This window comes from Sarcophilus harrisii, chromosome 3 (assembly GCF_902635505.1).
Source record: "Sarcophilus harrisii chromosome 3, mSarHar1.11, whole genome shotgun sequence".
NCBI lineage: Eukaryota > Metazoa > Chordata > Mammalia > Dasyuromorphia > Dasyuridae > Sarcophilus > Sarcophilus harrisii.
The window spans coordinates 37,163,413-37,178,504 of NC_045428.1; the positions used below are offsets into that span (position 1 = coordinate 37,163,413).

At 41.6% G+C, this 15,092-nt stretch overlaps 1 protein-coding gene across 1 annotated transcript in view; it reads left to right on the top strand.

Moving 5' to 3' along the window:
• The first annotated feature begins 9,992 nt into the window (after positions 1-9,992).
• The window catches only part of ACTL6A (actin like 6A), a 31,703-nt gene continuing 26,603 nt past the window's right edge, over positions 9,993-15,092 (top strand). Inside the window, exons 1-2 of the mRNA XM_031961124.1 lie at positions 9,993-10,048; positions 11,062-11,150. Coding sequence (XP_031816984.1) covers positions 9,993-10,048; positions 11,062-11,150 — 145 coding nt within the window. The remainder of the gene's footprint in view (positions 10,049-11,061; positions 11,151-15,092) is intronic.

Consider the following 15,092-nt stretch of genomic DNA (forward strand, 5'->3'; position numbering starts at 1 on the left):
ACAGCTTGGGCTTTTGAAATATTTTAAACATTTAACATGGTGGTTTCCATTCTTAAGTCAGCAAACATTTATTAGGCATTTCCCATGTGTCAGGCATTGTGCCAAACTCTGGAATAACAACAAAGGCCCCAAACCAGTCTCTGTTGTCAAGGACCTCACAGTCTAATGGGGGAAGACAGCATGTAAATCAAGATTCAAACGAGATAAATTGGAGATGAAATTGGAAGACAGGCAACAAGATTAAGGATGACTGGGAAAGGCTTCTTGAAAGAAGCCAGAGACTCCAGAGAAGCCAGAGAAAGGAGAGTGTTCCAGGAAGGGGAGATACGCAGTGAAAATGCTTGGAGTCTGCTTGTGGGATATCATGTAGGAGAAATAGACAGGAGTGAATGAATATTCTAATTCTTTGAGACCCTTCCCAATGATTGAGGGCAAACTTTATATGTCTGTGGGCTCTGAACTTTTGATAGTGGGATGGAGGTTATACATTTGAACTATTATCTCATAAGGCAACAGATGATAAAAGTGACTGAAAGACAGAGAGAAGAAAGAAAAACACAATCATAGATATCATGGATACTGGCTAACAGAGCCATAACCCATCTCTTTTAAGCCTCTTTTAAAGCAGCTGAATTAGCAGAAATTTTGGGCTGTACTAAGAGTATGCTGGTAAAATTTTAATAACTGACTTTTGGGGCCAGGGGGAATATAGGCAATACACACTTTTAAGTTTAATATATATTATTAAATTTTCCTCATTATTTTTTGACTTCTAGACAATGAACAAGATAATAAATCAAACCCTGTTTTGTAGTGTTTGCTGACTTCAGAGGTATAAATACTCCGATTGAAAATTGAATGATCAGCTCTTGTGATCTCATTTAAACTGGCTCCAGTTCATGCCTGGTTGTACTCCAAGGAGCAACCAGATCAAATAGGTAGCCATTCCCGCATTGCGTAAGGATGATCATAGCTTGAGGACTGATGTGATAGAAACATCTTGATCTTTTAAAAGAGTATTCTAGTTCACAATTTATTTTAAAAATCATTTTTATGATTAAAAAATCAAATTAATGATTTTTAAAAATCATTAAAAAATCATTTGTATAGGAAAATGAAATTGATGTTATTTCAGAATTATTACAAGGGCTCTGGGTAGCCAGCATCCAAGCAGGTCTCTGCCTTCTGGCTCCCTGTACCTCCATTTAAATGCTTTTCCCTTGGGCTGCTGCAGAGATCTAGATTAGTGTTGATATTTCAAGCTGTGGCTGTCATTTCCAGGACAAACACCCAACCGTTCATCTAAATGACACCTTACCTGAACCTGGGCCTGTAGTTGCCTAATGATTCTCCCTGTATTTGCAAGGGGTCGTGACACAGATGCCTGCTTGAATATTAGAGATTCTTTATCACCTCATAGGGATGGCTTGGCATAGATTAGAAAACTAAATAACGACTTGTAAGTGAATTGGACTTGAGGGAGGGAGAATTGTGCAAAGTCACCCTTCTCACATTCTCTAGAGCCCTATAGGTCCAGTGGCCAGATATAGATAAGGATAACTGGAGATAGCCCCCAAGGCTGTGGGAGGCCATGGCCTTTTTAAGCTAAAGTCTTTCCCAGATCTCAGTTTGTATGAGGTATTACCCAACCAGTGATTAAGGGGGTAAGAAAAGAGGCAAAGAATGGTCTCTTTTATCTAAAAAAGTCAATCTGGGAGGATAAGATCCTCTGGATTTCTGGTCAAACAGAAACAATATATTCATTCTGAGTCAATCAGGGCCCAAACAATGACAGGATGAATCTGGACTGGGATTTATTATTGACCAATCAATGAAAACTAAAGTGATTTGAGTTTAAGGCATGGTCTCTAAGAAAGAAATCTAGGAGGTAAACCCCAAGATATCTTTTGAGGTTTCTGTAATCAAAATTTACATTCTTTTGGACAGAACACCACCAAAATTGTTTTAGGGTTGATGAGTTCACACTATAGACCTGCCAGATACATGCAGCTTATCTCAGAACTGAAAAACTCCAATTATTTATTTATTTTTAACGTTCTTAAAAACAACAACAACAACAACAACAACAACAATGACAAAAAAACCCCTCAAAACCTTTTGATTTTCAAACCCTCTCCATCCCTCTCTTACCCTTTGAGAAAGAAATCAATGTGGTATAAATTATGCATAAGAAATCATGTAACACATATTAGCCATGTTGAAAAAAGAAAAAAAAGCAAGAAACAAAGAAAATGAAAAGCATATGCTTTGGATTCAGAGTTTATCAGTTCTTTCTCTAGAGATGGATAACATTTTACATCATGGATCTTTTGGAATTTTCTTGGATCATTGTGTTAATCAGAGTAGCTAAGGTTTTCACAATTGATCTTTGTTAACAATATTTCTATTACTGTGTATAATGCTCTTCTAATTCTGCTCAATTCACTCTGCATCATATAAATATAAATATTTATATAAATATTCCTAGGTCTTTTTGAAACCATTGTTTGTCATTCCTTATAGCACAATAGTATTCTATCACATTCATAAACCATAACTTATTCAGCCATTCCCCAACTGATGGGGATCCCAATATCCCATTCTTTGCCACTATAAAAGAGCTGCTATAAATATTCTTGTACACATAGGTCCTTTTCCTTTTTCTTTGATCTTTTTGGGAGGGAGACATATTTTCAAAGTTGAAAAAATAATAATTTTATTTTAAAAATTTAAACCAAGAATTGACATCAGAGATGGAAAAAGAAAGTGCAGTCCATAGGTCATATAAGGCCTGGGAAATCATTTGGTCTGGTCCGTCCAAGGCAACCACAGGCAATGATGAGCTGAAAGCTAACTTCCCACTGCTTGAGTTCTATAAGTTAATAATTTTGAATGGCCTGCGAATGATGTTATAAATATCCAAATAGCCCTTGGCAGAAAAAAATTATGTCTAGTAAAAATAATTTTAAATAATAATGATTAGGGGGCCTAGCTAGCCTTGGAGTCAGGAGGACCTAAATTCAAGGCTGGTCCTCTGATACAGCACTTCTTTGCTCAGGTTGCTTCAGTGACTTCCTATGGGCTCTTTGATAAGGTATAAATCCCTTTTTTGGACATTCAAAGCCCTTCGCTGTTTCACTCTAACTGATCTTTATGAACTGATTTCACATTATCACTTCTGTCTCAACTCACTTGCTACTTTTTCACCAGAAGCTGTACCTACCTAGAGACATCCCCACCCTGAGGTCTGCACTTCTGATTACCGAGTCCTCTTCACTTGACTCCCAGATAGACTCACTCTAATGCTGCTCCCCTTCTCACAGTAGCTCCTTGTGCCTTTCTACTCCCCTTATCACTTTCTAGCTTTCCTTAATGTTTGTTTGGTCTTCCCCTAATAGAATGTAATTTTCTTGGTAGTAGGGACCATTTTGTTTCCTTATTTTTGTGTCCTCATTGCTTAGAATAGTGCCTGGCACACAGTAAGTGCTTTTTCTGTCTTTCTCTTTTTTCTTTATTTTTCCCTTTTCCTGTCTCTCTTTCCTTCCCTCTCTTTTCTTTCCCTTTCCCTCTCTCTCTTTCTCTACCTCCCTCCATTTTCCCATGTTCCAACCAAAGTAGTTCATTTCCTTTTCCCTGTAAATGATATTCCACTCATCTCCTACTTCTATATCTTTGCATAGGCTATCCCCCATGCGTGGTATGCTTTCCCTCCATGTCTTAGAATCCTTTCCTTTTAAGGCTAAGCTCAAGTGTCACTTCTTACAAGGAGTCTTTCTTGATCATTTTTGTTGTAAGTGGCCACATGGCTTCAAATTATTTTGAATCTATTTTGTGTAATTTTGTATTTACCTACCTTGGTACATAGTCTGTTTTTTTTCTCCTCAGTAGACTAAATGCTGTCTGAGGTCAGGGACTACCTTGTTTATATCTTTGTAACTCCAGCACCAAGGATAGTGCCTAGTGCACAACAAGCCCTAAGTGAAGACTTACTGAAGCCTTCCCATTCCCCCCAAATAATTCTGTTCAAATGGTTCTATTTGATAAAGCATAAGGCCATTTACATGATCTTTCTTGATAATGCTTAATGCTATATTCTTCCCAGCAAGAAATCCAATCTCTCTAAGTGTAACCGGATGAGTTCTGTGTCTTTTCCTCTTGGCTCCAGCTGGCTGCCAGCTCAGTGTGATGATTGATTACCCTTGGCATTTGGACCTTGTTTACATTAATGGCAGTTTCCAAATTGAATCACAGAAAAGCTTTCCTTATTTCAACTATGAACTTGTTGGAACTGTCAGAGGGAGCCAGACAGTGAAGTCAGTGGCCCATTATTGGGGCTGATCTGGTCTCCTAGTTGAAATGCTGCATAGCTTGCTAGAAGGATAGTCATGGTGCTGGTACTCAGGCAGATCCCAAAAGTTGGAAGCTAGCAACTCAGTGAAGCGGTTAAAAAAAAAAAGACTTGATGTATTGTATGTGTGTGTGTGTGTGTGTGTGTGTGTGTGTGTGTAAAAGCAACCTTCATTGTTTGAATTTGCAGGGGATTTTTGGAAAGGCAAAATGTTATTATAATTATTCATTTGTATAAATTTGACTATTTCTCACTTTTCTATTTAGACTGAATTATTTAATAGAAACCCAGAAACCACATCCCCTCAACAACCTTAAAGTCAGTGATTAGAACAAGATTTGAGGCACAAATTGAAATAAAATCCAAGACCCCGACATTTTCTGGGGTTCCTATCTGTGACAGAGAGACTGTGTGATATGGTTGATGAGATATTGAACTTGTCAAGGGAGGCCAGGGTACAAATCTCACCTCAGAGACTAGATGTGTGGTTCTGGGTGAATGAAGTGAATTGTAAAAGCTGTCTCACAAGATGGAGACAGTGCTCTAAAGACTGAGTGAAGGTCGACTGTGCCCCAGTGTTGTATCCTGATTTCTAGAGCCCCCAAACTGGGGAGATAAAATGTACCATTGCTTTCTAGAGCCCCCACATTGGGGTGATTAGATTATCCCTTCCTAGTGGAGAAGTGATGAGGTAGGACTCCTGAGGATGGTGGGAAAATAGAGTCTGTTTATTTCAAGGCTTTCCCCTTTTTATAATGTAACAAAAACAACACTGCTCACGTGGGACCACATAAACAACTTGCCACCTGGTATTCCTCTTCCACCTGGTATCACTCTGCTTCAATCTCAACACAGGTTGTCACCACTCCCTGACTTCTCAGGAAGGCCGAGAGCCCTTAGGGGAGATGGGGAGCTGAATTAGACATTATTAGCAGGTTCCCTCTGGGCTGAAGGGTCTTATTTTACTCAGAGTTTTCCCCACTGACTGTGACCCTCTACACCCCACGGCCAGGTTTCTTTCTCCAGAAATCATGTAGTTTACAAGAAGTAGGACCTTTTTTTGGTGAGACTAAGTTGGGGTCACCTTGGCATTGAAACTCCCATATAAGGTATAAGGTAACTTAGTAATGCTAAAGATGTGGTTGGGTTGACAGTTTTTCCTCATTTATGACTTACAATGTGAGGTCATTTGTCCTGGCTAATCAGGGCAAAGATCCAGCCTATAGGGAGTGTTAGCTCAGGTCCCTATATAATTCTTGTCTGTTAACTGGGCCTTGCCTCTCCTTGCCTGACTGCTTGTGGGAAAGGGAGACGCCCTTTCTCTTGAGATCATAATAAAATTCCTTTCTGATTTTGCCTTGAGAAATCTTAATTTATTTGATTTATTTGAGCCAGTGGTCTTGTCCCACACATGGGTAAGTTCAACTGATATGAGCTTCACTTTCCTCACCTGTCAAATCAAGAGGTTGGGTTCCATGGCCTCAAAGTTTCATTCAGGTTCTAAATCTCTGAGTCTATGATACATTAGGATGTTAGAAAATGAAATGCTTAGCTATCTACCAAGAGGAAATCACCATGAACATCAACTATTTTCTTTGGATAGAATAGACTTTACTGTGTTTGTATCACTTTGCCTTACTCAATCCTTCCCATTCACAATATTCCAGTTCCTGCTTTTACACAAACCTGGAACGCCCTTCCTTTTCACTTAAAACTTAGAATTCCTCACTTCCTTTTAAGTCCAACTCAGGTATTCCTTCCTTTTTTGACCCTTCTTCTGCCCCCAGTTTTTTAGTGCTATCTCTTTTGTGAATATATTTTGCATTTACTAATTTTTGAACTTACTGTATCTCCCTCAGTAGCATATAAGCTTCTTGAGGGCAGAAAATATTTTGGATTTTTCTCTGTGCCCCCAATGCTTAGCACAGTGCCTGCTGTATAATAAGTGTTTGTTCAATTGAATTGAATTGAATTTATCATGTCACTTTATAGAGAAATAGAAAGAAATAAAATATCAGATCAATAAGAAGTTAAAAATAAATGAATATTTCACAGGTCACCATTAATGACAAGCTTCAGGGTCATTAGTTATTCCCCATTACTGCTGAATAAATTCCTTCGTACCAAACCTCTCTAACAAGTCTACTACTCCATTGCAAATAATCTCATTAGAGTCGTACATTTTATATAGTAAATGTAGGAAAGCTCTAACAGTGCTTTTATACAGGCTGACATGTTACAAATCACAGCAAGCTGAATTTCTTGGTTGTAACTTAATTACTTTTGCTGTCTTTTAATGGCATAATACACCTCGCTCAGTCAGAGTATTTAAGCTCCATAATGCGTCAAAAAGCAAGCTGACCAGAAATTATAGGTGAATTTTCCAAATAAGAATAGCATGCCGGTCAGAAGATTATATATATCAAATGCTCCGGAGAAAACTCTTACCTTAGAAGCAAATCTCTCCTCGGATGGATTTATTGCAGTTGCAATTTATAGCTTTCTTTTTCTTTCTTTTTTATTTTTGGTTGTCAGATTGTAGTTTTCTCTGGGCGTATCAGCCTCGCTGTGAAGGGAGAAGGCTCAATTCAAGCTTCTCCCTATACTTGCTTGTCTGCAGTGGTGCAGCTGGCTGGAAGATGAAGTCCGAAACACGCCCTCTAAACCAACTTTTCCTTTCAGATAAATGACAGCTTGTGGAACCTGGAATAATTGAAATATTTAGGACATTTTTCCCTTTCAAATTCCTGCAAGGCAGATGTTCTCATTTTAATTTCTACTTACCTCAGTTTCCTCAGTAGTAAAATGGGGATAAAAATAACATCTTCCCAAAATAGCAACCTCCCAAGGTTTTTGTGAGAATAAAATGAGATAATATTTGTAAAGTGTTTAGAACAGTACCTGGCATATACAAGGCATTATATAAATGCCAGTTATTATCACCATCACCACCACCAGTACTACCACCACCACTATCATCATCATCATCATTTCTTCCTGAGTTATATTCTTTCCCATACATTTTGATAAAAAAAAAAGTAGGGCAAGTGATCAGAAAACATGGTAGATCTCAATAATCATACAATTTCTGATCTCTACCATTAGTATGATGAATATTCTAACATTCCCTATGCCTGGAAAGCTCTTTCTCTTTACATCTGATTTCTTAGAATTCCTCCTTTCAAATCTTAGTTTAAATACTGCTTCTCAGAAAGGTCTTTCTTAATTCTCCTACTCTCTCTTTCTCCCACTTATTTGTATTTACATTGTATATATTTTATATTTATGAATTTATGTACAAGTTGTTTCCTCCCAGTGAAATATAAGTTCCTTCAGGTCAAGAACCTTTTTCCTTTGTATTACCAGCACCTAGCTCAACACAGAGTACAAGATTAGGTCTTTAATAAATGTTTGTGAAATTGAATAAATAAAATCAGAAAATAGATTTTGTCAGTGTGATCTGCATGTTCAAAGTCATCATTCAGAGGTTCTATGACCATAGATAAGTATGTGTTGGATAGGGTTATCTGCTTTCTTAAACTTGGGGTTGGATCAATAGTGGGTCTGGCACAGAACTTCCTTTTGAAACTCTAACTTCTGCAAAATACTCTCTGGATAATTAAACTTGGGTCCTCGAGGGTCATGCCCTCATTTCTTTGACTAAATCATTACTTTATTTATTTATTATAGCTTTTTATTTACAAGTTATATGCATGAGTAATTTTACAGCATTGACAATTGCCAAACCTTTGTCCAGTTTTTCCTGTCCTTCCCCCTCTCTCCTCCTCAGATGAAAGGTTGACCAATACATGTTAAATATGTTAAAGTATAAATTAAATACAATATAAGTATACATGTCCAAATAGTTATTTTGTTGTACAAAAAGAATCAGACTTTGAAATAGTTAAACCATTACTTTAAAATTTGTATCATGCCTTTGTTCTTACCAAATCATCTAAAGACAATTAAAGCAAGAAAAATTAATTCTACATAAAGTTCTTGTCAGCTGAGGATCTAGTGATTGGTCAAAGTACTAAACTTTCAGCTACAAGTCCACATATTAGTGACCCAGCAACCTGGGTATTACCTATCACCTTTACCTTTTTTGTTGGCTGTTGACAAATGTAACCTAGATTATTATAAGTGAACTGAGAGATCTCTTTATCTTAAATCTCTTTCCACTCCAGTCCATCCTCAGCTCAGTTGTCAAAATGATTTTCCAAAAGCAAGGTCTCACTATATCACACACACCCTCCACACACCCTCCCTGCTGTCCCTTCAACACACTCCATGACTTCCTAACACCAAAATCCACTATAAAGTCTTCTAGTTGGTTTTCAAAGTTCTCCCATGAACTTGGTCCCTTCTTACCTTTCAAAGTCTTCTCAGACCTTACTTCCCTTCTACATCCTCCATTACTCAGTAATACTAGCTTCCTTCCTGTTCAATGTACATGATACTCCTCTTCCAACTCTGAGCATTTTGAGGGGCCGTATTTCATATCCGGAACTCTCTCCCTCCTCATCTCTTCCCCCAAATCTCAGCTAATGTCCCATCTTTTGGAAGAGGTGTCCTTAATCTTCCCCTCTCTTGCCTGTTCTCAAAAGTAGGCTATCTATATGTTGTATGTTCATGATTGTTCTCTTCCTCATCGGACTGTGGGTGGCTAGAGATTCAGATCAGTCTTTTGTCTTCCTTTGTATCCTAGAGCTTAGGACAGTGTTTAGTAAACAGTAGGTGCTTAATAAATGGTGTGAACGGACTTGAGCCTTCTCTGGAAAGTAGCGCATTCTTAGCACCTGACTGCCGCCTCTGCTGGTAGCATTCAATTCAGAGCTAGTTGAGATACTTAAGTAGATTGTTGACCGCCCATATTTGAAAATGAGCTCCATCTCAGTCTCCAAAAACTTGTTAGAGCAGTCTGTTTCAAAACCAAGAATTCCAGATACGTAGAACAAGTCCTATTACGAGTAAGCCCTCTACTGGCAAATGCAATGAGTTTCAGGATCCTATTGCTTTCCTGATATAAAGCTGCTCCCAGGCTTTCTAGGGGGGCTTCGGCGTGTAACATGAAAGATTGGTTTGGCGCCTGGGACAGGCACTTGGCCATCTCTGGAAAACTGCTCAGAGCTGTTATCTTTTTCTCTGCCTTTTTCCATTCCTCCTTTATGGGTCTGTCTATAGACTGGCCCCTTCATGATCATAAATGTCACATTTAACATAGATGTCGCATCCCTTCTAATGATATTAAATTTGCATAACTCAGGGATTGTATTTCCTTTTAGTCTTTGAGCTCAGGGCTCAGAGCACAGAGTTTGATGCAGAGTCGGTGCTTAGGAAATATTCACTATTGTTAGAATAAGGATCCCTCCTTTTTTGTGTCTCTCAACTGACTTTGCTGTGTTTCTCTTGCCACCATAAAGTTGCCTCTTTCTGTAGTTGGCCGCAAACAGAGGGACTTCAGACTTTTCTAGTCCCCAGCCCTGTCCCCTCCTAGGTGGCAGCTCCGGTAGCCAAGCACCCAGAAGCACCCTGTGAACTGCGCTAGTGCAGTAGCTTCAGTTCCGTTCTAGGAGTATCCAGCAAGTGCCTAATAGGTGCCGTACCATGTGGTATACACTGGGTGCAACAATGAGACGGAAAGATGGGAACAGACTTTGAGACCCTGAGGCTACTTTCTATTTGTTGGGAGTGCCCCAGGTAAGTGTCCGCTTGAGCTTAGGTGTATCCTGGACTTAGGGTTGGAACTTCCTTTTGAAACTCTAACTTCTGCAAAATACTCTCTGGATAATTAAACTTGGGTCCTTGAGGGTCATGCCCTCATTTCTTTGACGAAATCATTACTTTATTTATTAAATTTTTTATTATAGCTTTTTATTTACAAGTTATATGCACGGGTAATTTTACAGCATTGACAACTGCCAATTGGGGTGGGGACTGGGATAGCGGGAGCAGGTGAGGATGCACTAGCCCCTGGGTCGGGCGTGTCCTCTAAGCTCCTAGAGCCAGAACTGGTGGGATCTTGTGAGTCCTGGCTGCCACCGTCTCATTTTACAGATGGGGAAACTGAGGCCCCGGGGCAGAGGGAGCACATATCTGAAGTGGGTGGGATCTGAACTCAACGACGGGCGGCCAGGAGCGGCACTGCTGCGTGCCCGCCCAGGTGCAGAATCTAGCAGCAAATAATGGGGAGGAACCTCGGGAAGCTGCAGGACTCAGAGGCTCCCCCCTGGGACACGGCGCAGACGGTCTGTGTGACGTCAGGAGAATCCCTTATTCTCTAGGCTTCAGAAGGAAGGGGGGTGGGGCCTGCTGACTTGGGCGGTCTCTGGAGCTCCCGCTGCTGGGAAGCCCCGCCTCTCTCCTTCAGGTCCCGCCCCTGTCTCGCATGCCCCGCCCCATCACGCTGCAACCCAACTCGGCCTCTCCTCCGCCCCCTTCCGCCGCTTGGCTTTCTTCCCGCCTCCCGGGGAAGTTCTATTGGTCGGTGGCTGCGGGCGGGGGCAATGTCTCTCTCGGATTGGCGAGCGCGGAGGCCTAGCCGTTCCACATTGGTTCGCGGCGCGGCGGCAGCATCCTTGGATGCGCTCCAGGCCGGACGGCGCTTTGTTGCCTCAGGGGGCAGCCGGGGGGCGGGCGGCGGTTGTTAGAGCCCAGGAGTGGCCGGGGCCGGGCAGGCCGGGGCGGGGAGCCGCTTGAGTGCGGCAGCGGTAACCGCAGCAGCAGCCGCCGCAGCAGCAGCCTCAGCAGCAGCAGCAGCAGCAGCAGCAGCAGCAGCCATGCGGCGGCGTCTATGGAGGAGGTGAGCGCGGGCGCGGGCCGCGCGGGCCCGAGAGCCCCGCGTGGGGGCCCGGAGCGGGCATCCCCGCGCCCGGGAGCCGCACTGGGAAGCGGGTCCCCAGCTTGCGAGGGGGAGAGCCCGGCAGCGCCCGGGAGAGGGTGGCGTTCCCCCCCCCCCCCCCCGGGCAGGAGAGCCCCTCCTCTCCCCCACCCCCGCCGCGGGCTGCAGTGGTTTGTGCATAGAGAGGGCGCTTCGCCCAGGGTGGGGGACCGAGCAGCCCCGTCACACTCCGAGCCCAATCTCCGCTCTCGCTGCCCGGTAGTCAGCCCTACCCGCGGGGGGCCCGGCCGGGGCCGGGGCTTCCGAGGGTCCTGGCTCCCCATCCTGCTCCCGGGCGGGCCCGGAGCTGACCTCTACCTTGATAGGCTCCGCTGCCTTTTGTCAGGGTCTGGCCTGCCGCACGGGACTCGGTGGCTACAGGAGCCTGGGGGCCGAGTCCCCATCCGCGCCCCTCTCCTGGCTGCTCTGAGACGCTTGCAGAGTCCTGGCGTTTCGGGAAGTTTCGGGGACACCCTCCAGAATCTGGGTCCGGGGTGGACATCTCGAGCTTAAGCAAAAAACAAAAAATAACAAACCCCCCACAGACGAGCTCCTGACTTTAACTGACCTCTCGGTGAAATCTAGCATTTCCTTGATTGTGATTTATAACCAGCAGCAGCCTTCCGGGAAGGGGTCCGGGAGTTTAATACTTTGCCACGAAAGGGCTAAGACCCCCAGGAGTGGAACCTCTGCTAAGGTCTAAGGAGCTCCCAGGCTGCTTCTAGCATCCTGGGCCGTCCCTCTGCCCCGATTACAATCCCTGCGGGGCGGGGGAGTTGCTCCTCCAAGACTGACTGGTCCCTCTCAGAAACTGTCTTGTGTTTGGAGTACAGTTGGACCAGCTCATCAGGGACTGGATTCAGGAGATTTGGAATAAGGTCACAAGTTTGTATTCTCTTAGAAATCTTTGCTAAACTTTGCTGGACACCTGGTGAATTGAGGGAGCCCTGAAGAAATGGCTCACCGATTGCATGCCCTATTTAGTTAGTTTGGTCCTCATTTTTATCATCTCTGAGATGAGAAAGGTCAGCTTGATTTCTCTTATTTATTTATTTTTTTTATTTAATAGCCTTTTATTTACAGGATATATGCATGGGTAACTTTACAGCATTAACAATTGCCAAGCCTCTTGTTCCAATTTTTCCCCTCTTACCCCCCACCCTCTCCCCCAGATGGCAGGATGACCAGTAGATGTTAAATATATTAAAATATAAATTAGATACACAATAAGTATACAGGTCAGCTTGATTTCTAAGGCTTCTAAAATCATATGAGAAAGGATCACACTGGGGCACTGTTGCTTTGTCTTTATTAACTCTTCCTGCTATTCCTTCCTGCTTTCCTGCAATTTAGCCAGGGGACCAGTACTGCAATGCACATTATTTCATTTTATTTGGTATTGAACAAGACATATCAAGCCCTTCTCCAATGGTTGTTTTGTCTTTCACTTGAGGAAACATGCTTTGGAGAAGCAGTTAACTAATTTCCCTCAGTCTGTCTCTGTACCAGTTGGAATAGAAAATAGCTCAAGTGTTGTGGGCATATGAATGGTTTTGAAAATCAGTACATTTCCAGTGTATAACTTTTTGCCTCTAACAGACCATATTGTTAAGGTGCCTGTCAAGTATTTTAATGTCACTAATTCTGAAAAAGATGTTATGGTAAGAATAACACTGAGTCAAAGAAAGGTTAGATGTATACTTTCACTACAGAGCTTATTATGATCATAGACAAATTACTTAGAATCTCTTCAAGCCTCAGTTTTCTTCTATGAAAGCAATACATAACAAAATTATAGGATATGAGTCACATCTAAGTTCTCTTTTTACATATGAAAAAAAAATGAGCCCCAGTGAGAGGTGATCTGCCTGAAGAACACATGTTTGACTTACTTTTTGATTAGTAGGTAATCCGTTGACCAGCAAACATGTTATTTTAGTATAAATCTATTCTGGTTCTGCTCTTTTGTTTTCATGTGTGTTCCCAGGTTTCCCTTAATCTTTTTGTCTTTCATTTCAGTATGTTTTTTATATGATGTAATTTGTTCATCCATTCTTGATCTATCAATAGATGGGTGCCCCTTTAGTTTAGAGTTCTTTGCTATTAGAGAAAAGAGCTATTATGGATACTTTCCTCTTTCTTCTATCTCTTTGGAATATAGGTCAGAAAAAGTGAAATTAAAGATTATGCACAGTTTAATAATTTTTGAGTCATCATTTCAAATAGCTTTCTAGCTCCACCAGGAGCACATCGATGTGCCTGATTTCCTATAGCCCCTCCAAGGAGCATCCAGCGGGAATTTATCAAGTCTTGCCTTGTGCCAGACTCAAGAGGATACAAAGACAAGTGTTCTCAAGGAGCTTAGAGTGGTTTGAGGAGACAACTCATCCTTTTATGAGGATGTACTGAATAAATACAAGATATTTAAGGAAACAGGGCAATAGTAGTTGGGATGATCAGAGAGTGTGTAGAAGATGGTATTTAAGGTGTTTCTTGAAGGAAATTGGGTACCTCTTCCTGCTGCAAGGGAAGACTTTTTTTTTTTAAAGTATATTGAAGGGGCAGCTACGTTAGCTCAGTGGATAGAGCATCAGCCCTGAAGTCAGGAGGACCTGAGTTCAAATGTGGCTTCAGACACTTAACACTTCCTAGCTGTGTGACTCTGGGCAAGTCACTTAACCCCAATTGCCTCAGCAAAAAAAAACAAAAAACCAAATAAAAAACAGTGTATTGAGTGTTTGCTAATTAAAATTTTTTTGGATTAAAAGATAAATTTCTATATGTAATTATTTCAAAATCACTGTTACTTTGAAGTAGTTAGAGGTAGCTATCTAGTGGGTCACATGCAAGGCATTATTTTAATTAAAGAAACATGATTACATGTATCTGGCTATTTTTCAAAATTTTAAGCACTTTATATATAGGTTTAGTATATCTAGTGAAAAACATTGTCCCAAAGTACTCATTGCTACTGTATCAGTAACAACCTCTCCACTCCTGCTCCCTACCCCAAACAATTCTTTGTGTATTGTTAGATAATCTATTAAAGATATTTTAGAGTAGATTATCATCACGGTGGCATAGTGGATAGAGTGCCAGGCCTGGGGTCAAGAAGACGGGACTTTAAATCTAACGTTAGACACTAACTCATTTAACCCTTTTGCCTCAGTTTCCTTATCTCTAAAATGAGCTAGAGAAGGAAATGGCAAACCACTGCAGTATCTCTGCCAAGAAAACCCTGAAAAGGGTCATGATGAATTGGACATGACTGAAAATGACTAAATGGCAACAAAAACCACATTCTGAATACAGTCTGATAGTTAATAGACCAAATATCCAGTCAGGTTCCAAATTTTGTCATTTCTGCCTCTCTAACAGTCTCTTTCAGTTGTCCCCTTCTTTCTACTCACTTTGACTATCACTCTGTTTTAGGTTCTTATAAACCTTGGGCTATACTCCTTATAAACCTTTGACTAGCCTCCTAAGTGAGCTCCCTGCCATGGATTTCTTCATACTCCCATCACCACAGCTGCTAAAATGATTTTCCTGAAGTACAGATCACCATAAATTACACTATACTACTTGGTAAATTACAGTGGTTCCCTATTGCCTCCAGGATCAAATATAACATTCTTTTTGGCTTTCAAGCCCTATACAACCTGGCCCTTTCAACTGATGCATCTTTCCCCTTCCTGCATACTATACATTTCAGCCTAAGTAACATTCCTGTTCCTCACACAGGATACTTCATCTTCCATCTCCAAGCCTTTGTACTGATAGTCCCCCATGTCTTGAATGCAGTCCCTTCAGCACCACTTTCTTCATAAAGAGTCATGATTCACTTGCAGCTAATAGTAGTGCCTT